This window comes from Tympanuchus pallidicinctus, unplaced genomic scaffold (assembly GCF_026119805.1).
Source record: "Tympanuchus pallidicinctus isolate F22 unplaced genomic scaffold, pur_lepc_1.0 scaffold17, whole genome shotgun sequence".
Taxonomy (NCBI): Eukaryota; Metazoa; Chordata; class Aves; order Galliformes; family Phasianidae; genus Tympanuchus; species Tympanuchus pallidicinctus.
This window is the reverse complement of record NW_026294690.1, coordinates 2,031,420-2,053,928: the sequence shown is the minus strand read 5'-3', so window position 1 is coordinate 2,053,928 and position 22,509 is coordinate 2,031,420. Positions and strand designations below refer to the sequence as shown.

Sequence of the window (22,509 nt, the reverse complement as noted above, 5' to 3'; positions counted from 1 at the left end):
GATCGACCCCCTCTGCTCGGCTCCTGTGAGGCCCCATCTGCAGCGCTGCGTCCAGGCCTGGGGGCCCAGCACAGGAAGGACATGGAGCTGTTGGAGAGGGTCCAGAAGAGGCACTGAGATGAGCAGAGGGCTGGAGCAGCTCTGTGTGAGGAAAGGTTGAGGGAACTGGGCTTGTTTGGCTTGTAGAGGAAAAAGCTCCAGGGAGAACTCGTGGCCTTCAGTACTTGAAGGGAGCGTATAAACAGGAGCGGGAACGGCTGTTTGTGAGGGTGGATGGTGACAGGACAAGGGGGAATGGTGTTAAACTGAGACAGGGGAGGTTTAGGTTGGATATGAGGAGGAAGTTTTTCACCCAGAGGTGGTGAGGCACTGGCACAGGTTGCCCAAGGAGGCTGTGGATGCCCCATCCCTGCAGGCATTCAAGGCCAGGCTGGATGTGGCTCTGGGCAGCCTGGGCTGCCGGTTGGCGACCTGCACACAGCAGGGCGTTGGAACTGGAAGAGCACTGTGCTCCTTTGCAACCCAGGCCATTCTGTGATTCTATGATGATTGAAAATCTCTGCTGAACACCTTGGAAGTGGTTGCAGTTCTTAGTGAGCTCCCATTGATTTAGACTGTTGTGTTAGGTCCACTAAAACAAGGACAAATATCCCACTATTATATACTTTTATTATTATTATTATAACGTTTAAAAGAAAAATGTATCTAAAATTGCTTAGTAACTTCTATAACATAGCCATTATATAACATATACGCAGCCCAGGACAACTCCTCTTCACTCAGTGCAGCCCAGGCAAGGCAGCAGGTTGGGCAGCCAGCAGCCACGTTGCACATCTGTTCATCTGCTACATTCTCAAGCACTTGCAATTAATACTGAGTTGCCAAAGAATCCTCTTGAGTGTTATCTAAAACAATCATACCAACCAATTAAGAGTGTTAATGGAGAAATAATTAAGACCTGAGCTTTATACCTACTTCCTTTTTTAATTGTAAAGCTTTTTCTACCTAATTACGGTTGAACTTAAATATATATATGTACACTTGGTATTTTAGGTAACAGAAGACATTCTTTATAAGAGAGGAAAGTACAGTTTATAGTAATCACACTCTATTGTAACCATTCAGCTCAGGCTAAGCCCAGGAGTGGCAGGGCTTCCTCTAATAAACAAAGGATAGTAGCAGATGGGAAATGCTCTGGTTATTATGGAGCTCCACAGCATCTCACCATACAATTTTTTACTTTGGCTGCTTACTTTGTTGTCATTCTTGCACTGGCTGCAACATTCCTGCATCCAGACCCTACAGAGCACAGCCCAACTCCCTATTAGTAGGGAGAAATGCTCCATAGAACGATAGAGATGCTCACAACTTTGGAGAAGGCTCTGAGGAACCTGTTTGGAAGGATGCCCCGTCCCAAGCTCCCGAGGTGCATTCCAACCTGCTTTTTTATGTTTTAAAAGATCGCCAGTTTTAAACAGCATCAGCTGGTTGCGTGTATTTCAGAACAGTTCATCTCTTACTTCCTGCAAATGTAATATAATGAAACACTGAAGTCTCCTTATACGAAGACAAACTCTGAGTAGGGGCTTTTTTCTGTTACGCTGTCACAGGAGGCTGAAACTCGCTGGGCATACAAACACCTCAGGTTAAGGATGACCGCCAGCTTGGAAAGCAAATCCCTGCCTGTGACAAAACCTGACATGAATCCCTTTACACTGTGTTCAGAGGCTGCAGATTCTGTTTCCACAACTCAACAGCATTTGGGAACCCTTACACACCTGCTACAGTAGAAACCATTTTCTTTCCCTTTGTTCCTTATTCCATCCTTTATAATACACTCCAGGAACAAAATGCACCACTGAACTGTACACGGAGTATCCTGCAAACAAGATATACTTGAATTAAGACAAGGCCAAGAGACAACTGTCAAATTACACTTTATTTGCATTGACAAAATAGGCAAAAGAAAGACTGGGTGTTCAGCGATACAAACTCATTATTTGTTGACAAAATAGTTTTATAGTCATCTTGGTTATTTCCACTTTCAAGGCCATATACTGAGTAGACTTTGACAGGCAATCCTTTCTCCTGTGCTAAACAAAAAGAATGTGCATGAAACTAACTCTGTGTGGAAAAAGTGTCGCCTGCTTGTGCCGGAGATTTTGCTGCCAGGCTCGTGATTGGCAGCAAATCATTACATTTGGCCTTAGAATGGAAGAAATACATAAAACAATGGTCATTAAATAATAAGCATTAGCAGCATACCCAAAATACATCTTGTACAAATACCATTGCACTGGAACGTACACAAGCATTTACCATTATATTTACACATTGGAATTTGTATAGAATAGCAAGATTGATATATACAGTAAAATCAGCAGAAACCTCAACAGCCCTAGAAGACAGCATATCTAGTGTTGACTCCTTGATTTTTTCCATACAGTTTCCCAGGATGTCTCATGAATTTTGTCACTATATGCTACTGCATAAAAACAGACTTCACCAAAAGTCCAACCTCCAGCTCACACCTCAGAGCGGTCGCACGGACTGTGCAGCGCCCTGGGAAGCACAGGAGTCCAGTTCAGCTCCTTACTGAAGTGACACAACTTGACAGGCGCTCTTTGAAACGCTGTGCTTCACTTGAGAACAGACGCTGCAATCACCGAGCTGGGCACGAGTTACCCAGTGAGTTCCAAAGGCAGTTCCCTACCACACAATATCTCCCACTGTCTTGCCAGCAATGAAATTAACCTCTCTCGACTTTCTGCACTTGGAATAAAGATGCACCACTGGATCTCTCTGTTCCTGATGCCTTCTTGTTTAGCATTTCCCTTTGGGGCACCGTCAGCATCTCCAAAGTGATTCAGCGCTAAGTTCTGCATCAGGTTCTGATTCTGAACATCATCAAACACAAATGTAAGGGCCTGTGGATACGTTTGGTAACCCATAAGTACTCTGTCCAAGTCCCGGATTCGTCTGCCGTCCGCAAGCCGATACTTGTCTCTCTTTGGAGGCTCCTTAGCAAATTCAGGCAGTGGATAACAGATATAATCTTCATCAAAGAGGAACAAATCGGAGCTGGTTAGTATTAGTGTTTTAGGTTGAAGTGGACTAGTGTTTTGGGCAGATCCTTCCACAGGACTGACTTGAAATGCCAACACATAAAGGAGGATATGGAGAGACCGGAGCTGAGTTAAGCCATCCATCTTCTCTGCCACTAGAAAAGCAAGGTCCCCAATCTCCTCTTCATTTGGATAAATAAATTTTACTCTGCTAGAGTGAATCAGTTCATAATTCTCCATTTTTCCTGCAAGAATAATAATATGTTCTAATAAAGCTTAGTAATACACAATACTTAAAGGATAAGCAACAGCGTTTGGCTGTTGGCTGCATCTGGAAGTCAAGTTTACATTTACGCACGTGTAGTTTTACTTTGACATACTGGAATCATTTTATTTGGATTGCAGGTATTTACTGGAGTCTGTTGTGCATTACCTACCTACAGCTCTCAGCACAACCAGTTCCAGTGACAATAGAACAGACAGAAGGAAATAAAACTGAACTCGTGTATCATGCTCTCCATCTTCCTACCAGCTGAGTTCCTCAGCCTCCTTCTTACCACTCCCTAGTTCCAAATTGACTGAAGGCATCACCGTACCACTGGACACAAGTTTTCTACTTCTTGGAAGCAGAATTAAAAAAGAAGAAAGGGCTCCTGCAAGAACTGCTTTTATATCCCTAATTAATGAGCACATCTGACAGCTTTGGGGTTGAGTTCTGGAGTGGCAGGAGGAAATACTGCAGTCCCTTTCTCCTTTGAAGTCCCTTCCTTGAAGGAAGGCTGCCTGCTTTCTTCACATAAATCAGCTGGTGTAAGGAATGGGGCGACTCCTGCCATCAGACCCTGCACTTTTTGGATTTACACACCAAAAAGGAGTTGCAATAACAATCATTCTTCAGGAAGAAGTCGCTTTATTTTGTGACCTTCGGTCAGAATCGTGAGCAAAGAAGTTTCACCTTACATTGGAACCAAACTTAATGCTCCTTATGGAGGTCTGTTTTTTACTTCAGTACGTTGCTTCAGAATGACAGAATCACTTCATCTGACCAAACAAGGAGAACAGCTTTCAGGCTGTATTCACTGTTCCCTTGCTGACAGACTTAGAAGGCTTTTAGAGGTTGAAACACGCAGTGAGAGCTGAACTACTCCACTCTCCAAAACACTGCATAGGAAATGCAGTTTTACCTAGGCAAAAGAGGCAACCAAACTTGACACGTGCAAGACTGCTTATGTTCAGCAATTCTTCTCAGATATGGCACATATAAGATAATGATTAAGGTAAAGGAGTTTGAATGAAGCATCAGGAACAGATGGGAATCAACTGACACATGCACCTCCCCTGAAGGCCTTTTAATCGCTGCACTTGGGAAGATGCTCTCAGCAAGAAGCCTAAACAGCCCCAGCCATGTAGGAAGGATACTTACCAGTGGTTTTACTCCCAAATTCAGAGTAGAAGTCTTTATCTATTGGTTCTGGTGAAGGCGTGCGTGCGAGCAACGACAGGACTGCCATCAGCTGCTGCATGAAGGCGTGAGTGCTGTAACTGTCTCTCGTCAGGCAGGCGACTATGTGATCTGCAGACTGTCCTGAACAGAAAACCACATCAACCATTCATACATTCATATGGGGAATTACCACAACCTCTTCACCAACAAGCAGCTGTCTTAAAATATGTCTTGTAAGCAATTTTTCTCCTGAAAATAGGCATCATGGAATAGTTTTGTGAATACAAAATCTTCCAATCCTTGGAAAAGGACAACTCTCACAAGTTCTAGAAAACAAGAATATGAATTCTTTTGGTTTAAAATGATGTACACTTAGGATTTAGGACCAGTGCTCTACAGGCTCATCCTTATGTTGTTACAATTTATGAAGGTCATTTTTTTTCCTCTAAGATCTCTCCCTTTGTATGCTGGCCACACATAAGCTAACTTTAAACACGTTTTCACAAGGTCTTAACAAAACTGGAAAGGTATTTCAGAACACAAATGCATGACTCACAGGAAGTGGGACTCTAGGATGAAGTAATACAGCCCTGAAAATACACCTGTGTCACTTCAACTAAAAATTAAGTTGGCATCCTCACTCCTGGAAGCTCATCACCTCATTTTTCATCCCAAAAAGTCAGCCACCAACTACGCATTTTGCACCGTGGGCAATATCCTATAGTTTAATGCAAGCCAAAGCCTCAAAGCAAGAAGACAGTCCTCAGAATTCCTTTTAATCTGTTATTAAGTCAGGATAATTTAAGAATTTCAAGATAAAGATTCCTGCAGTTCCTGAACTACAGGAAGTTGCAAAGCCTACTCATACAGCACCATCAGCATAATTCCTTTTCAGAAAATGAAGTGAAAACAACACTTCCATCCCAAAGGTAATAATCCATCCAGGCAAGATATGGAAAAGGAAGAACTTAAAGCATAATACATACTCACCAGTAATTCTGAAGTATTGGTCAAACAGGCCAACGTTTACTGACTGCAGATCATTCAGCTTTAGCACAAGGCAGCAAGAGAGGTGGAAAGAGTTATTTTCACATTCCGAGTTTTCTTGGTTCCAAAAATCTGTTGAATGTATGGTAAAGTCAAGTGAAAAAGATTAATTTCACTTCTTTCCATGACTGTAATTGTAATTTTCAGGAAAAAAAAATCACAGGTAAATAAGGAAGGCAGAACAGCAGCTAATTTCCAAGCATCCAGTCTCTTGGCAAAGGGCGTTTCCTGAAGAACCACAGCAATTCAAATCAGCAGGTCTCACTTATCAGTACAAGTAACACTTGGGAACCACTACCATGACTACAATACAGTAATTCTCATTATCCTTCATTTGCCATTTTGCTTGGGGACAGGTTCCTTAACTGCTCAGCTGAAGACTATCAAGTGACACCTGAAAGAAGCCTGGACACGAAGGCACAAAAAGGTTTGAGAAAGAGCTGTGACTCAAAACCCCAAAGCTGACTTTTTTTTTTAAAGATAAAAGCCTCATGCAAGCACTTTGCACAGGGCAGACTGTGCCACTCGTCCTCAGCCAGGAGTATCAGCCAGGTCTGGTAAGCTCCATACAGAGAGTGGATGCAGATTAAGCCTGTAATCTCACCAGGGGATCAAAGCTAACAGCTGCCTTACCTGACTGATGCTCATCAGCATGATTGAAAGTATCATCCAACAGGAAGTAAATAGCCTTTGTTGAGAGAAGCACACAAGCCATCACTTCCACACTGGGAGTTTTGTAAAACAGAACTGAAGACCACATGAGGTGCCTCAACTCTTCATTCTCCACCTAAGATGTAAACAGTATTTAGCAAATAACTTCACACTGATCTTTCAGACAGCTTCATTGCCTCACATGCAGGTTGAGATGGCCAGGAAACCCGTTTCAAAATCTGAAATGGCACAATATGTTACAATCAGAGCAGAAGTTTATCTGCTAACCAAAGCTATGATAGATATCTGCTGAAAATGCCTTTGTTTTAGAGAGAAGATGGTTTCTGCCGTGGTCTAATGATTCCCCACTTCTGGGCAGAAAGAAAAGAAAAACATCGAGTGCACAAGAGACTTTCTAGAAGAGACACTGAAGGTAATTCTACAGATGAGTAGTGCTTCCTGCACCTCAAGGTTATCAAGCCTTCACATGCTACTCTGTGCTTGGATACAAAGATCCTTAAGAGGGATGGAAGCACAGCTCATCCTTGTAGCTCCTTTTCTAGCTGTGCAGCTTCCATAGTAACCCAGCTCCATTACTTTTCCTCATCAAATCCTCATGGTGCAGAGACAAGCACACTTAAAAACTGCTTGCTTTAAGAGACTGGGAAAGGAGTCAGCTAATTAAAAAGTGACTTTCTTAATAAGCTTTTCTATTGCTGTCTGCAGCAGGAATGTAGTCTTCTACTACTTCAAATGTCAACAACTGCAGCCAGCTAATGAATTTAGGTTAGAAGCTCTACACTTCATTTCTGAATTACAGATCTTGTTTCTGGAGTGCCCACAGCCACACAAAAAGCTGTTTTGTATTCACATAATGCTCACAGTCAGGACATCAATTTAGCCAGGCACTGCGTCAAAATATAACTCCATTCCAGTGACTCTTCCATTTCATCACTTTAAAAGAAAAATGGGAACGTTCTCGGAGCAATCACCTTCTCAAGACATACATTGGAACAGACATGAGATCCTCCTGCTGTGCACCACGCATCCTGAAGGCAAATACGCCTGCCAGCACAATTACTGCAGCAGTGACAGCCATTTGCACAAGTGTTTCATCAAAATACTTTCTGGTCTGGGATAACCTACATTTGATTAGAACAGTGTTGTTGTTTCTTAAATTGAGTTTGTTACGTCAGTTTTTAAATATCTAATACTGAAAGGTCATAAGCATATTTTCACATAGCCAGGCTAGTTGCCAATACCTCTGCAATGTTGCCATGGAAGAATTCAACTAGGGCATTTCCTTTAAGCCCAGCCACATACTGCAGAGACACAGAAGCATGAAGGTGAACTGGAATCTGGTTATCTTCTGTAATCTTCTGAATCAGAAATTCAGATGGATATAAAGATGACAGAGTCAGATGAGGCTTGTAAAAGCTAGGAGACAGACAAGATCCAGAAAACAAGATCAAAATTTAAGCAAATCTACAGCTCTTCCACTATCTAACAACTATGAACAGGCAACTTCTATTCTTAATAAAAATGAAACATCTTGAGCATTGCTGTCTATTCTGTCACATCATCAGCCTGCAAGCACATGAAATATGAAGCCTCCTTCCATAAGAAAATAAGGAAAAACAATAAGGAAACTGTACCTGGACAAGAACGAGTCCAGGATAACCATTCACACAAAGACCAGCAGAATGAAAATACAATTCATCAGCTCTCCAGGCCAAAAACAATGACAATGACAACTGCCAGCAGTGGCTAGGCCACATTCACTTTGAGGCTGTGCAACAAACCTTTCACAGGAAGCGTTACCTTGCTGACTGACCATGTCTGTTTGACTCCAAGGCGTGATTTCTTGCAGCATCTGATTTGTTTGAAGCTTTGAAGATGATAATAGTCTTAACGTTCTTCAGAAGTGTCCTCAGAAGGCTGTAGACTCTTAAGAAGTGGAATTTCTCATGAGGTAGAACAAACACTGCTGTAACAAACCTGTATCCAACAAGCAGCTCCAGCACGTGCCCATCCAAAAATGAACCTTTCTGCTGGATGGACCCGCGGGTTGGATGCAGCACCACTGATGCTAATGGAACACTGTTCAGTTTAAGAACACTTCTCAAGTCTCCGGCGGCTATCAATTTACTTGGCAGTACACTGAAATCCACCTTTATTATGTACAAATGCTGTGGTGTTAGAAACAGCCAGCAGGGATGGAGCACACAGGGACACGGGTCAGGAGATTTATGCATTGAAGAATAAAGTGCGGAACACAAATCATGTTTTGACCACGTTTTGTTACTGCCAGCTGACTCTGGCTGATGCAAGGTTTTCTGAACGCTGGTTTTATTCCCATAAACAAGGTAGGTTGGAAAACAGCCTTTTATCTCCACATCCTCTGGCGAAATGCAATTCAATTCCATAAGCTGACCAAGAAACTCTTGGAGGTTTGCACTTCCACAGTATGTTGTGGACACGGGTAACACTGGCGTGCAGTGTTGAGAATGACAAGTGTGCAAACAGGAATAAAAGTCTTGAAGATTCTGGGAGTCTGACACAACAAACAAGCAGTTCTCACTGTTTCTCAGCTTCAGCGCTAAACAGATTTCTGGCATGAGGAAACCAAACTCTGTTAGGTCAGCATATGGAAAACACAGCATTAATTTCAAAGCAGAAGGGATATGCTGGCAGCTTCCCCTCAATTCCTGAGGAGGAATCTCAAACACAGCTAGAAAATCATCCGTCAAAACTAAACAGGAAGCAAATTGCCTGACTTCTTTATGAATATGAATAGAAAAACTCCAGAGAATTTTGACTATGCTGATGCTCTTCACTGCTGCGTTGTCAGCTGACTGAGTCTGTGAAGCACTGAACTCAAGAGTCTGATCTCCTTCATGAAGTCCCATTTCAAAATATCCATCTTCTTTGTCTGCCGTTCTGGAACTGGCTGGAAGGCTTCCTTTATTCTCCATAAAGGAGGGGGGTGTCCTCTGCACAGTCTGTGCTATCAAGGCAGAAAGGTGCTGGGTAAAATCCTGGTTTGTGGCAGTGTATGACATGCAATTAAAAGGCAAGATGACAGTGTTACTGGGGTCAGGCACTGTACAGCATTCTTCCTCTGAATGATCCAAACTTCAAAAGAGACAATACGTCACAGTAAGTACAAACATGAGCTTAAAACCAGCTATGGCTATCTACAGTTGATGGTGCTGCTTGTCAGAGCTCTTAGTAACAAGAGTAAACCTCAAGTCAGCACATACTTTAGAACATCCTTGTCAAGCATACAGCCACTGGTATTAAAGGCTTGCAATGTGCAATCTGACAGACAGAATTTGACTAAAATTGTCATTCATCCTCCATTTCCAACCTCCAATAAGTATATCCTACAAGTTAAAGCAGTTTACAATACAGCTATTGCTGTTTTTTCAAACTCCCATATCCATTTCAGGGCTTAAAGGCTAAGAACCACGAAACACATGTAAGCACTTTTGGTTCAAAAAACAGATGCAGCATGCAGTGAAAGACAGTTCTGCCACGAAAGCCACATTTTAAAAATGCATTGTTACCACAAAGCTAAGGAGGACTGAAACCAGAACTTATATACAGCTTACCACATATTACCACCTCTTCCATACTCCAATAGAGAGACAGGTGCCTGAGGAGAGGAAGGAAACATCAGAAATCTACCAACTACTTATGACTGCCAGACTGCAGCAGGCACGAAAAGCAAAGTTAATGGTACGACTGTTTATGAGTGTGGATGGTGATAGGACAACGGGGAAAGGTGTTAAACTGAGACAGGAAGGTTTAGGTTGGATGTTAGGAGGAAGTTTTTCACCCAGAGGGTGGTGAGGCACTGGCACAGGTTGCCAAGGAGGCTGTGGATGCCCCATCCCTGCAGGCATTCAAGGCCAGGCTGGATGTGGCTCTGGGCAGCCTGGGCTGCTGGTTGGTGACCTGCACACAGCAGGGGGCTGGAACTGGATGAGCACTGAGCTCCTTGTCAACACAGGCCATTCTGTGATTCTGTGCTAGGCTCCAGCTTTTTAGAACTAGCAAATTCACTGTGAAGTCCTGATTGCCACGGTCGTGGGCAGCTGAGCTCTGCTGTGAGGATCCTAGAACACAACCTTTTCTAATTTAATTTGGACATTCTTTTAAAGTAGAAAAAGAACGGACTCTGCTGCTGGTTTTAGAACAGATCCAAACTGCAGCCCATAGGTATTATTTCAGCACACTACAAATTAAAAGCTACTGAACTACCACAAAGTGAGGCAAAAGGTAAAGGAACTTGACAAAGACTAATCACAGTGGTGGCAAAGGAGGACACTCCCCCAAGGTCTTGCCCTGCCTCATTTCCTGAAGGGAAATCAAGATAGCTGTGCTACAGATTACTTTGATAAAAGAAGTCTACTATCAGAAAAGCTTGCAAAAAGACTTAAAATACCATCAAATAAAGAATTGCAATTACCTGATTTTTACATCTTGAATCTGGTATTTCAGAGCATCTCTGGGGAACTGTATGGTCTGTAGGAGTCGATGCATTGCATTGCAGTGAACTGCTTGCTAGGACTGTTTCTTCACAAACTATTTCTACAACAAATACAAATTGCTCTTACAACTACTGCAGTAAAACCAAAACTAAAGCACAACATTATCTGCCAAATAAGTGGAATAAAAGTTGCACAATTATCATACTTTATCATAAACTATAAATTATTAAAGCTAAATGATGTCTTCACATAATAGGACAGAAGAAAATAGAATCTTATCTGAACCACAGGAGCATCTTTAAGTGCAAAGTTGTGTTAAAGACTGCTAACAATTTAAAGCTCAACATCTGTGCCTGAGAAGATCATGGAACAGATCCTCCTGGAAGACATGTTAAGGCACATGAGAGATGAGCATGTGATCCCAGACAGCCAGCATGGTTTCACCAAGGGAGGGCTGTGCCTGACCAACGTGGTGGTGTTCAGTCATGGAGCAAGACAAGGAAGGCAACTGATTCTATCTGGTCTTGTGCAAGGCTTTCACATAGTTCCCCATCACATCCTCGTCTCCAACTTGGAGAGACATGAATTTGAAGGGTGGACTACTTGGTGGGCAATGAATTGCTTGGAAGGTAGGTTGTGGTCAATGTCTCTACATCCTGGAAGCCTGTAATGAGCAGTTTCCCCTGGGAGCTCCTCTTGGTACTGGTACTCTTTAACACCTTCATCAGCAACACATGATGGGATTAAATGCACTCTCAGCAAGTTTGCTGATGACACCAAACTGAGCAGTGCAGCTGAGACAGCAGAAGGAATGGATGCCATCCTGAGCTGATCAAGGTCTCTCTGAAGTTGGGCCCTTGTGAACCTAAGATTCAGCAAAGCAACACGCAAAGTCTTGCACTTGGGTTGAGCTAATCCCAGATATGCATACAAACTATGAGAAAACTCCTTGAGAGCAGCCCTGCTGAGAAGGACTTAGGAGTCCTAGTTGAAACTGAACATGAGCCAGCAGTGTTGTGTGCTTGCAGCTCAGAAGGCCAATGCTATCCTGGCTTTCATCAGAAGAGGGATGGCCAGCAGGGTGACAGAGGTGATTGTTCCCCTCTGCTCTGCACTTGTGAGACCTCATCTGGAGTACTGCATGCAAGTCTGGGGCCCCCAACTCAGGAAAGATGTGGAGCTTTTGGGGAGGGTCCAGGGGAGGCCGCAAGGATGCTCAGAGGGCTGGAGCACCTCTCCCATAAAGACAGGCTGAGAGAGCTGGGCTTGTTCAGCCTGGAGAAGAGAAGGCTGCAGGGAGACCTCATGGCAGCCTTCCAGTATTCAAGGGGAGTTTAGATACACGAGGGAAATCAACTTTATACATGGGTAGATAGTGACTGGACAAGGGGGAATGGTTTTAAACAAAAGCAAAAGAGATGTAGATTAGATGTCAGGGACAAGTTTTTAATGAGAGTGGTGAGGTGCTGGAACAGGCAGCCCAGAGAGGTTGTAGATGTTGAAACCATGGAGATGTTTACAGCCAGGTTGGATGGGGCCCTGGTTAGCTTGGTCTAGTATCTGATCTAGCAGCTGGCAACCCTGCCTGTGGCAGGGAGCTGGAACTTGATCTCTGAGGTCCCCTCCAAACCAAGGTATTATCCGATTCTATGATCAGATGCAAGAGCTCTTAACATGACTTAGTTGTAATAGAAATAGTTCTGTCAGAGGCAAGCTTTTTCACAGACAACTGCTCTGCTTGCAACAACTGCAGCAAAGCATTTTTTCATCAACTTTTCAGCATTTCCTCACATTTCTGAAAGCTTCAAGAGAATCAGTATCTGTGTCAATCCTTCAGAAAGTTAACCACACTCCAAGGGCATTCAGAACTTACTGCACCACCCTACTCAGAACCTTTTGGAGGGGTTCAGAGCTGAGTATCAGTAAGCTTATCATTAGTGGATATAAAGGAACACTTTTTGCAGTACTACACTGAAGCAACATGGAAAATCATTTTTCAGTATTACCACTGAGCCAACCAGCTCAAGAACTCAAATGAGCAAATAAAACCAGCAGAATTAGAGTTGATTTGTGTTTCCAGGCATAAGAAGTCCTGCACGCCTCTTTCTGGATCGATGGCAAGGTTCAGCAGGTGGTATGAAGAAAGGCAGAACGTGTTTATTACTTGAACAAAGCATTGCTTTGCATTAGCAAGAAGGAAATTCAAACTGACAGGAAAAGCAGAACATTGCTTTTTTGTTTTCTATTTCCTATATTAATATTTCATCTTTTTCCACAAGCCATTTGCCAGTGACATTTAATTTGAATTATATTTTATGGAAACAGAAGGGGTCTAAAAAAAACTGCAGGGAAAACAATTCATAGAAATAGCATTTCAGGAAATGAATTCTATCATTCATGACTGAAGGTCTAACAGTTAAACTCATTGCTGAGCACATTTCAGAATTTCTCAACTGATCTCAAGGTCACAGTTTCAAAAGCACCTCTTGCTGGGTAAATATGTAGAAAATAGTAAATCTGTGCTATTGAAAAATGACCTGCCCCAGTCCTCATTTATTTTCCCACCACTTACAGCAGCCTTCCCCAAGGTTTTACTAAAGGAGCCTCATGAAGAAGACTGTAGTTAAAAAAAAAAATAATCCCAAAAAGACACACCTGGAAATCCTATACAAGTTTTTGTATGAAAAATTTGAAAGAGGAAGATGTTCCTCCCCATCTGTGCACTCATCTGCTCTTAAACATCAGCTGGCACAGAAAAGGACAACTGAGCAGTAATTCTGAGACCATCACAGCTGTTGCTTGTGTATGTGAGCCCTGCATAGAACAGCAGGCCATTACACAGGGAAACTGTCTCATCCCTGTGGCTTAACTGCTTACTACATCACAGCAAGCACTGAATAGTTCAGTTGGAAAGGACCTTCAGAGATCTTGCCCAACTGCTACTGACTCCTCATTATCCTTAAGTACTTCCCACACACAATTCTGAAGAACTGCCAGCATTTTATCTGCAAATGAAAAATTACCAAGAATAGTTACAGAGGCAAATAAAGTTGCTGAAGTAGCAACTAAACCTGCACCTGTTTTAAGTTATTTGTCCTTAAGTCAAATGCTGTAAAAAAGAAAAGTATTTGTGGAGTGAAGTACGAAAGCTCTACTGACTGCACAAGTCAAGCAAGTGATTTCCTCCACACCCCTCCCCCAACCAAGCTGTTCAATGCAAAAGGAATCTCTTTTCAAAAGAGACAGCAGAAGTCATTTTCAGGTAATGTGAGCAGGTGCTGAAGCCCCACAGAAGGGCTGAAATCACAGGCTCAGCCTGCACTGCTGCTCCCACAACAGCCTTTTCTACTTTTTCCTTTTTCTGTCTTCCCTTAAGTTGACTGATGAAATGCAGCCCTCTGGGGGGGGGGGAAGCTCCTTCAACTGTCATTTTGCAGACCAAGCACAGCTAAGATAAGCAATTTCAGAACATGCCTACACGTGTCAGTTTTTCCATTAAGAATCTAGGACTGAAGTGCAAGAAAGACCTCCTCTGATTTCTTTATAATGATATGGTAAAACATCCAGAACCCAAACTTCCAGTACAGGTGAACAGCACTGCAAACAGGTCAACCTCAATGACTTGCACGCAACTTCCAACTTCTAAGCCAACACTACCAAGCTTTTCTCCTTCATTGTAAGCCCTATATCCATGCATATAATATTCATGTATATCAATGCAGCTTAAAAAAGCAGAACCAAGAGGCTCAGCCCAGCAGCACGATACATACATGATTACCTTGGCTGGAGCTGACAGGACGAGGCAGAGAGGGAGAGGAAGGACGAACAGTAAGGGAAGAACAGTTTGATTTGGAACTGGCAGCAGTGAGCCTGAAGTCCTCACTGATCTAATAAAGAAAGTATGCAGTGATTAAAGAAAAAACTGAAACAACTACACAGGACACACTAGAACTGGAACTAAAACAAGTCTACACAAGCTTATCCAATTTTAGCAAGACAGTGTCAGCTTTTTCGTGACCTTCTGTCACATCCAATGAAGTTTGTGATTCATGTTCTTAGCAGAATTCCACTAAGAAATCATTTGAACAGTACTTTTCAACACTATTTCCTGACGAAATCAACAGCAAGTTTTACAAACCATAAGGCAATAAAAATGGGAATTCCACTGCAAGGACAGAATATGTTCTGTTGTAACACCCAAACAAGATTGACTAGCTACACAGCACACAAATGTGTGAGAAAGTAAACAAGATTCAGGTTCTTGATTCTTTTCCACCTCTAAGCACCCACAAGAACATCAGAATGTCATTTAGTACCCATCAGCAAAAGCAGTGAAATTACACCTTTGCAAGATCTCTACTTGTCTGAGTGTAAAATCAACTTATGGCCATCTGCACATTCACTGCAAGCACTATTAAACCATCCTATCTTTTCCTCCCACCTCCTCTCTCCCAGATCAACATAAAAAGGTCACAATGACTGAAGTTACAATGAAAACTAAGAGGCAACATCACAAGTTCATAACAGCATTAAAGCACAAAGCAAAGAAAGCAAGAACTCAAAAGCTGCAGGAAACTTGAATGTGTTCCCCTCTGCCCTAATTTGTAGAAGTCTTTGTAAGTTTAAAACACGTCCTAAGCTAAGCAGCACATTTTATTTGCTCCTCTCAGCACTGCTCAAACTCACCTTTTTATCAGAGTTGCTCAGTTTGTACTTCACCTCCTTTGATTTTTGTATAGCTTTTAGAACTTCGACAGTGTCGAGTTCCTTCTCTGTAGTAACAACATTATCCAAACAGACCTGGAAAAGATCAAAAATATCCAAAATATCTAAAACCAAAGCAGTACTACAGTGTTTTAATAGTAGAAAGATATCTCAGCCTAATAGAAACTATGTGCATCTTAGTAAACATTAGATGCAAAAAAAAATTATCACATTTGACCTTGCTCCAAGCTGACACGAATGTAATGTAAACTCGAATGGTTAAGCTTCTTCAGCACCCTTTTAGCACAGCCATTTCAACATAATGGTTTTTAATCCACTGAAGACAAAATTCCACTCAGATCCAGGAGGGAGGAGTGTGGTAGAATAACAGCAGCATTCTTTCATTCTCTTAAGACCTTTTCCAATTCACACTAAAATCCCATTGGATTTTAGACTCAGAGAATCACACAACGGCTTGAGTTGGAGGAGACTTTAAGGGGATGTGACACTTACAGACATGGTTTAGCAGGCATTCCACTAATGGGCTGACATCTGGACTTGATGATCTTAGGGATCTTTTTCAACCTTAACAACTCAATGATTATTTAGTTCCAACCCCCCCTGCCATGAGCTAGTTGCTACCCACCAGCTCAGGCTACCCAGAGCCCCACTCAGCATGGCCTTGAACACCCCCAGGGATGGAGCACCCCCAGGGATGGAGCACCCCCAGGGATGGAGCACCCCCAGGGATGGAGCACCCCCAGGGATGGAGCACCCCCAGCTCTGCACAGTGGTGCCAAGGCCTCTGAATAAAGAACTTCCACCTAACATCTTAGCTATGTCTCCTCTTTTATTTTAAAACCATTCCTTGTTCTTATCACTATCAGACCACATACAAAAGTCAGGCTCCCTCCTCTGTATAAGCTCCTAATTAGCACTGGACAGCTGCAATCAGGTCTCCCCAGAGCCTTCTCTTCTCCAGGCTGAACGTTCCCCAGCTAGGAGAAGCACCCCAGCCATCCCATCATCTCCATGGTCCTCCTCTGGACCCGCTCCAACAGCTCCATTTCTTTCTTCTGCTGCTTTACTTATTTTAAAAAAGCATTGCTGCCCAGAGAGGCTGTGGATGCCCCGTCCATCCCTGGAGGTGTTCAAGGCCAGGTTGGATGGGGCTCTGGGCAGCCTGGTTTGGTATTAAATGTGGAGGTTGGTGGCCCTGCGTGTGGCAGGGGGTTGGAGCTTCTGATCCTTGAGGTCCCTTCCAACCCTGGCCATCCTGTGATTCTGTGAAAAGTTTCTTCAGGTGCCAGCTTCAGAGAAAGAAGTACACTGTGGCTTACCTCTGAGGCCCTGTCTCCAAACTGGGCAAGTACTTTGGTCCGGTAATCAGGGATGATGCTCAATGGATTGCTGGATAAGACCACCTTTTCTAAGCATGGGAGGCTTCCTATATTTTTAACTTCATCAATCTGAAAGTTTATAAATAAATTAACAAGTCAGATAAATGAAAATCAGCATGCTCACGGAGCATTTCTTGCCCAAGTTACAACACATGATAGCAGGCAAAAAATAATTACAGTTGGATTTATTTGTAGTTTTCCCCACTAAAAGTGGATGTTTGTGTTCCAAACTACAATTCAGTTTTGTATCAAAATCAAAGTTACCTGTTCTATTTTGTTGCTGCTGAGATCCAAGTTGACTAATGAGTAAAGTTTGTTAAGACCATACAGACTTTCCAGCTGATTTCCTGCTAAATTCAGAGTTTTGATGTTTCCCAGTTTTGTGTGAACACCTTCCAGTGATGTAAGTTTGTTATAGGATAAGTCCAGATGAACAAGGTTGTAAAGATGCTACAAAAGCCAAGAACATCCATCACACAGAGCACATTAAAATTCAACAGCATCAGGAACACTATCACAGCTCGCTCACTTCTTGTCCAACAGTATTTTTCATGCTGGACATAGGTTTAAGCCTGTCAAATGGAAATTCCCTCAACTGACCTAACTGACAAGCTTTTATACTGACCCAGAGAAACAGCTCCAATGAATACAGAGATGTCAGTACTGGCAAAGAAATTAAATCATACAGTGCAAGTAAGAAACATCCACTGTAAGGGTACTGGGATGTTACAAGGGAAAAGCAACTTGGGTTTGCTCATTTCCTTATGGAAAATTGTTTAACACAACTCTGAAGGAAATATTTGTTCTCTAAGCAGTCTGCAAAGAAAAACCGACCTTCAAAAGCTTCACTTACCTGTAAGTTTTCTACTAGTGACACTCCATTGTGACTCAAATCCAGGAATTCAATCTTTGGAATTAATTTCTAGAAGAGGAAAAAAATGCCTGTGGTGAAACATTTTAGCTCATAAATCAGGCCAGGTTTGTTTCAGTATTAGCTGATGGTAAGGAAAAGGTAAAGAAAACCATCATCCTGTGCACAGTTCCTCAGGATTTGTCTCAAAAAAAAAAAAAAAAAGCAGTTTGACAGTGCAGCAAAAGAATTGAAAATGGCTCTTACAGAAAACAGTATCACAAAAAATTGTGAACAAGAGAACTGCACTGCTAGTACATGATCTACAGCTTACAGAAGTAATTATTTCCTTCTTCACAGGAATAGAAAAAGTTAAAAATACAACCTATGTTCACATTTGACAAATTCTTGTGATGAAAGTCAGTCTTGTTTTTTTTTTTTTCTCCTTAAGAGCAGAATTATCAAACATAAAACTAAGAGACTGTCAACAATACTGACTCCAGTTTCCATGCTCTTCATACTGTTTGGATGTCAAAAAGGCTACCACCAAGCCACAAGTTCAAACAGAGGAAGTTTCTGCCCTGATAACACTCTGAAGTTAAACCTAAAAGGAGTTTTGTTTTAAAAAGAAAAAAAAACATGCTTCAAGAAGTCAGCATTCATGAAAGCATTATTTACTGCACACAGAACGACAAACTTTTCTCCCACAGTAAAGAAAATACGAAGGTAGTCAAAGAAAAAATTACCCTAAGTATTAACAAGGGCAGCTAACCAACATTTAAAAAAAGTGCAACTGAGAAAAGAGATACAAAGCAAATGCAAAATCCTTGCTACTGAAATGTGCCTCAGAAGACCAGACATACTTTAAACATAAGATATTTCTTACCACTGAATCATCAATTTGAGGGATGTTATTGTGACTCATATCCAAAGTTGTTAAATTTCTCCAAGTTGGAATAACTGCTGTCACTGGACAGCTTGCTGATGCACCCTCTGGCTCCCACTGATCAAACTCTGAGGCCTCAGGTACCAGGACTTCCTATGTAAGATGAGCATAGTAAAACATTATGTCTTCAATGAGAGCAACTCACTTTGAAAATAGTCCAAGGAACTCTTCTAACCTTTAATTATGTAGACTAAAGCTGTTGGTCTTAACAAGGAGCTGGTTGGGTCAGGAATTTTTAGATCTACAGGAATACCAATATTAGCAGCCAATCAAGTTGGAGAATATGAAACAGCCTAAGTTATGCTAACTATATATCCCTCACCACATCAAAGCACAGAGAAGAGCTAAGCATTCAGTTCTACATGAACATTCCAATAAAGACATCACTAACATTCCTCTAAAGGACACACGTACACAATTCTTCCACGTGCTACAAAAAGTTGAGATACAGAAAGATTAGAAAATCCTTCCAAGATAGATGGTTGTAGAACCAGTCCATGCAAGAAACACAAAACTACATGCTCTCCAAGTGGATGTTTCCACAATGCAGATGTTATCTTGGCACGTGCTTTAAACGTGTACCAGAAAGAGGAACTCACTCCTACCTTCATTGATGTTGCTGAAAATCGAACACTCATTGTGGCCAGAGTGTGCTTCGAAGAAGTCAGCCCTCTGATAAGCTTTCCTCCACAATGACTTATCTGTTTTAGAAGAAAACTTTAATTTGCACAAAGCCATAAATGCTAGAACAAGAAAAAACATGGAAGCAGCAGCAAGAAGCCTCAATATCAGATTCTTCACTCTGTTACCCATTTCAAAAGTAGATATGGCACTCCATTAAAACCTCCTTCTGATAACAAATAACCACGAGATAATCAGACCAGAAATAGCAGTACAAATGAGATGCCATAAGAGGGTATAAAATAGGTTATTCTTTCTCTAGAAAGATTTGAAGAGGAAAACATTCCAGAAAATATTCACCGAACAACTGAAACTTCATTTGCAGTAAAAGTACACCACTGAACACACTCTAAACATTGCTGAGCAAGAGGCACTATATCCCAAATTGTACTTTTACAAATTGGATGACAGGGTATTTTCACACATTTGGTGGTATACAAATAAAAAACACTGTGTACTAACAGATCACACTACACAACAGCTGTAAGATATTCAAGACAATGAAAAGCAGCTCTATCTAGGTATATACTGGAAATCTCATCCTTTCTGAACACACAGTGCAAGGCAGCCCTAATTTGGCATCCTTATTTCCGAGAGGTGTTAATAAAACTAGTCTCTAAAGAAAAGTTCCATCTAAAGATTGCACTCTCAATTTCTAGCACCAAGTCTAAGGATACAGTTATCAGTATTATATATTATATATATATTATATATATTATTTATATAGTATTATATATTATTATATAGTATGTATATTATATATACAGTATTAAGACATGCAGCAGAGCTTGGATTCAGGGCCTGTAGGAGCAAGCAGTACCTCAGTCATACCTCTATTTGATGAAGTGATTTAAAAATAGATAGATCAAATGGCAAGAGATGCTCCTGAATGTTACTGGTTCCAAAAGGTCCTCCTGTTCCAGTGACCTGGTTATCAATGTTTAACAACAGAGCTTTAGATACACATAGGATGATACAACTCATCACAACACATTTCAGAACTGCCACCTTGTGTTTGTGTTTTGTAGCACACTGAGCATGGGGAAAAAAAGGCACCATTGGGAAGACAAACCAAGGCTTCAATGCTGAGCTGAACACAGCAAAGCCACATCCTCTGAAAGGAACTTATTTGAAACACCTGTTTCTTTTAAGGCAGAACTGCCTTGCTTTCCAGTACAGAGGGAAAAGTTCAGAGTGCTGACAACACAGGTTTGGAGAAAACACAGCACTTCACTGATGCACATCTGATAAAACTGCATCTAAAAATTTCCATGTGCCCATTGGAGTTTGGCCCCTGGAGAACACTAGCAACACAAAAAAAAAAGGGCTGTTTCCTTAATGTATCCTGTGCACACAGTTTTGGGAGAAATCTTGAAGGTTTTCTCTGGTCTAATCTGAACCACACAAGCTCCAAAAGAGCTCTCAAATGTTCACGCAGGGCAGAAATGCTGAAGATGGCAACTTTTCTAACAACAGTGCTGTTCTCCAGCCAGTGAATCCTCAGTTCTGAGAGTTCTGTACAAACAAGGAATGGCAAAGGCAACTGAAGAGCAACAGGAAAAGCTGTACTAAGTGTGGTTTTGCTATTGCAGCTTGTTAGGTTTCCAGTGGAGCTTTCTCTGCTTGTTACTCAGGGAAATCCTTTCCATAGCACTTAACAAGTAGTAAAAACACCTCTCTGTTCTGATGCTATCTTACATTTATTCTGACATGGCATTTTAGCTACAGCTTCAAGGTCAGTTTCAACTATGAAAGTGAGGGCTTGTGTTTTTTCCTTCAGATTGTCAGAAATAAAGAAAAAGGACAGAATTGATATTCATGTAAGCATATATACACACGTGTGTGTTCCTACAGATACAGTGACCTAACAAACGACAGCAAAGAATGCAGGGCTGAGAAAGTAATACTTATCCACACAGTCCTACCAGCACCCACACTCTGTAAGCACGAGCCTACAGAGAAAGCTGCTGAAAAGAGCACACCACAAGCAAATGAGCATTCTTGTTAGAGAATTACGTATTTCAAATTGGCAGAAGCGTATTTAACATGAATTCTAAATGATCGTTGGGGTTTACAATCAGTGAAAGCTCTTGTACATTTGAATTAAGCTCCAAAAGCTTGCTAAGAATCAAGCCAAAGGCTGATAGGAACAACATCTCCAGTATTTGTGCACATATAGCTCACCTTTAAATACTTGAGCCTACAAGTGAAATCTAGAATATGACCTAAGTCTGTTTTGGCATCTCCATTAGCACACGTAGGCTTCCCCTGTAGCAACTGTTGAGTGACAGCATATAACTGCAGTGGTCTAATGGTAAAGACTTCTCCAGCCATTAATAACTGCTCTCCTGAAAAACAAGACATTAAACATTGCTGCAGTGAGCTGCACTACTTCAGTGATCATAAAGAATGAATGGTATGTGGAAAATCTCAGGTTGGAGAGGAAACAATTGTTTTCATGCTTTAAAAGCTTGAGATTGACATAACAAAACAGCTCCTTTTTTTGTCACTTTGAACAGTTTAAGTAGAATTTGTTTTAAACCAGAATACAGCTGTTCAAACAGGCATCTGTAGTACAAGCCTGAAGCTCCTAGTGCAACTAATGGCTGATATTCCCCTCCTTCACAGAAGTACAATTGAAGTTCACATACTGTAAGAGATACCAAGCTTTTCTTCCAAAAAGCTTCAATCCATTCATAAAAAGCAGTGTTTGTTTATCCACACAATAATTCTTGCAGTTTTAGCAATTTTGCCTAAATGCTCAGTTATAGCAAGCAGTTTCTCTGAGAGCAGATCTTTCACCACACTAAAACCAATGGGAGCTCCCTGGGCATAAAGGCATCATCTGATATTTGTAAGATCTTGTATTCCTACAGAACTATCATTAAACAGTAGAAAACAGCATCCTCTCTGGAGGCAGCTGAAGAGCTAACATGGAGCACAGCAGAACACACACGGAATGAACCCCTCTTCCCTTTAGAGACATCAGATTGACTCAGACCAGTGAGCACCATCTCTCACGGTAAGCTGAAAAATACAATTCCCTTCAACATCAGGGGGAGCAAGCCCAAGAGTTCACCTGCATAGAAAAGGGAGAATATACCCCTATACAGCAGTGAGACTGCATGGGCTACAAAGACAGGACAGATTTCTTCAGCAATTGCCATAATGTTCCAACATTTGCTGAGTGGACCCTCTGGAATGGCTGTACCTGAAGTTAATTTT

At 41.7% G+C, this 22,509-nt stretch overlaps 1 protein-coding gene across 9 annotated transcripts in view; it reads right to left on the bottom strand.

The window, feature by feature from the left end:
• Positions 1–1,921: 1,921 nt before the first annotated feature.
• Positions 1,922–22,509, bottom strand: part of NISCH (nischarin) — a 30,493-nt gene continuing 9,905 nt past the window's right edge. Inside the window, exons 5-21 of one of the 9 annotated variants that reach the window (XM_052679292.1) lie at positions 21,469–21,632; positions 20,116–20,211; positions 19,209–19,304; positions 18,544–18,696; positions 17,661–17,729; positions 17,072–17,257; positions 16,748–16,876; positions 15,390–15,503; positions 14,482–14,590; positions 10,682–10,803; positions 9,822–9,865; positions 8,029–9,342; positions 7,470–7,644; positions 6,190–6,343; positions 5,500–5,628; positions 4,489–4,650; positions 1,922–3,310 (exon numbers count right to left, since the gene is read on the bottom strand). In XM_052679292.1, coding sequence (XP_052535252.1) covers positions 2,682–3,310; positions 4,489–4,650; positions 5,500–5,628; positions 6,190–6,343; positions 7,470–7,644; positions 8,029–9,342; positions 9,822–9,865; positions 10,682–10,803; positions 14,482–14,590; positions 15,390–15,503; positions 16,748–16,876; positions 17,072–17,257; positions 17,661–17,729; positions 18,544–18,696; positions 19,209–19,304; positions 20,116–20,211; positions 21,469–21,632 — 3,845 coding nt within the window. In that variant the 3' untranslated portion in view covers positions 1,922–2,681. Of the gene's footprint in view, positions 3,311–4,488; positions 4,836–5,499; positions 5,629–6,189; positions 6,344–7,469; positions 7,645–8,028; positions 9,343–9,821; positions 9,866–10,681; positions 10,804–14,473; positions 14,591–15,389; positions 15,504–16,747; positions 16,877–17,071; positions 17,258–17,660; positions 17,730–18,543; positions 18,697–19,208; positions 19,305–20,115; positions 20,212–21,468; positions 21,633–22,509 lie in introns of those variants that run through there. The other 8 variants (XM_052679293.1, XM_052679296.1, XM_052679294.1 and 5 more) reach the window with 8 other exon arrangements.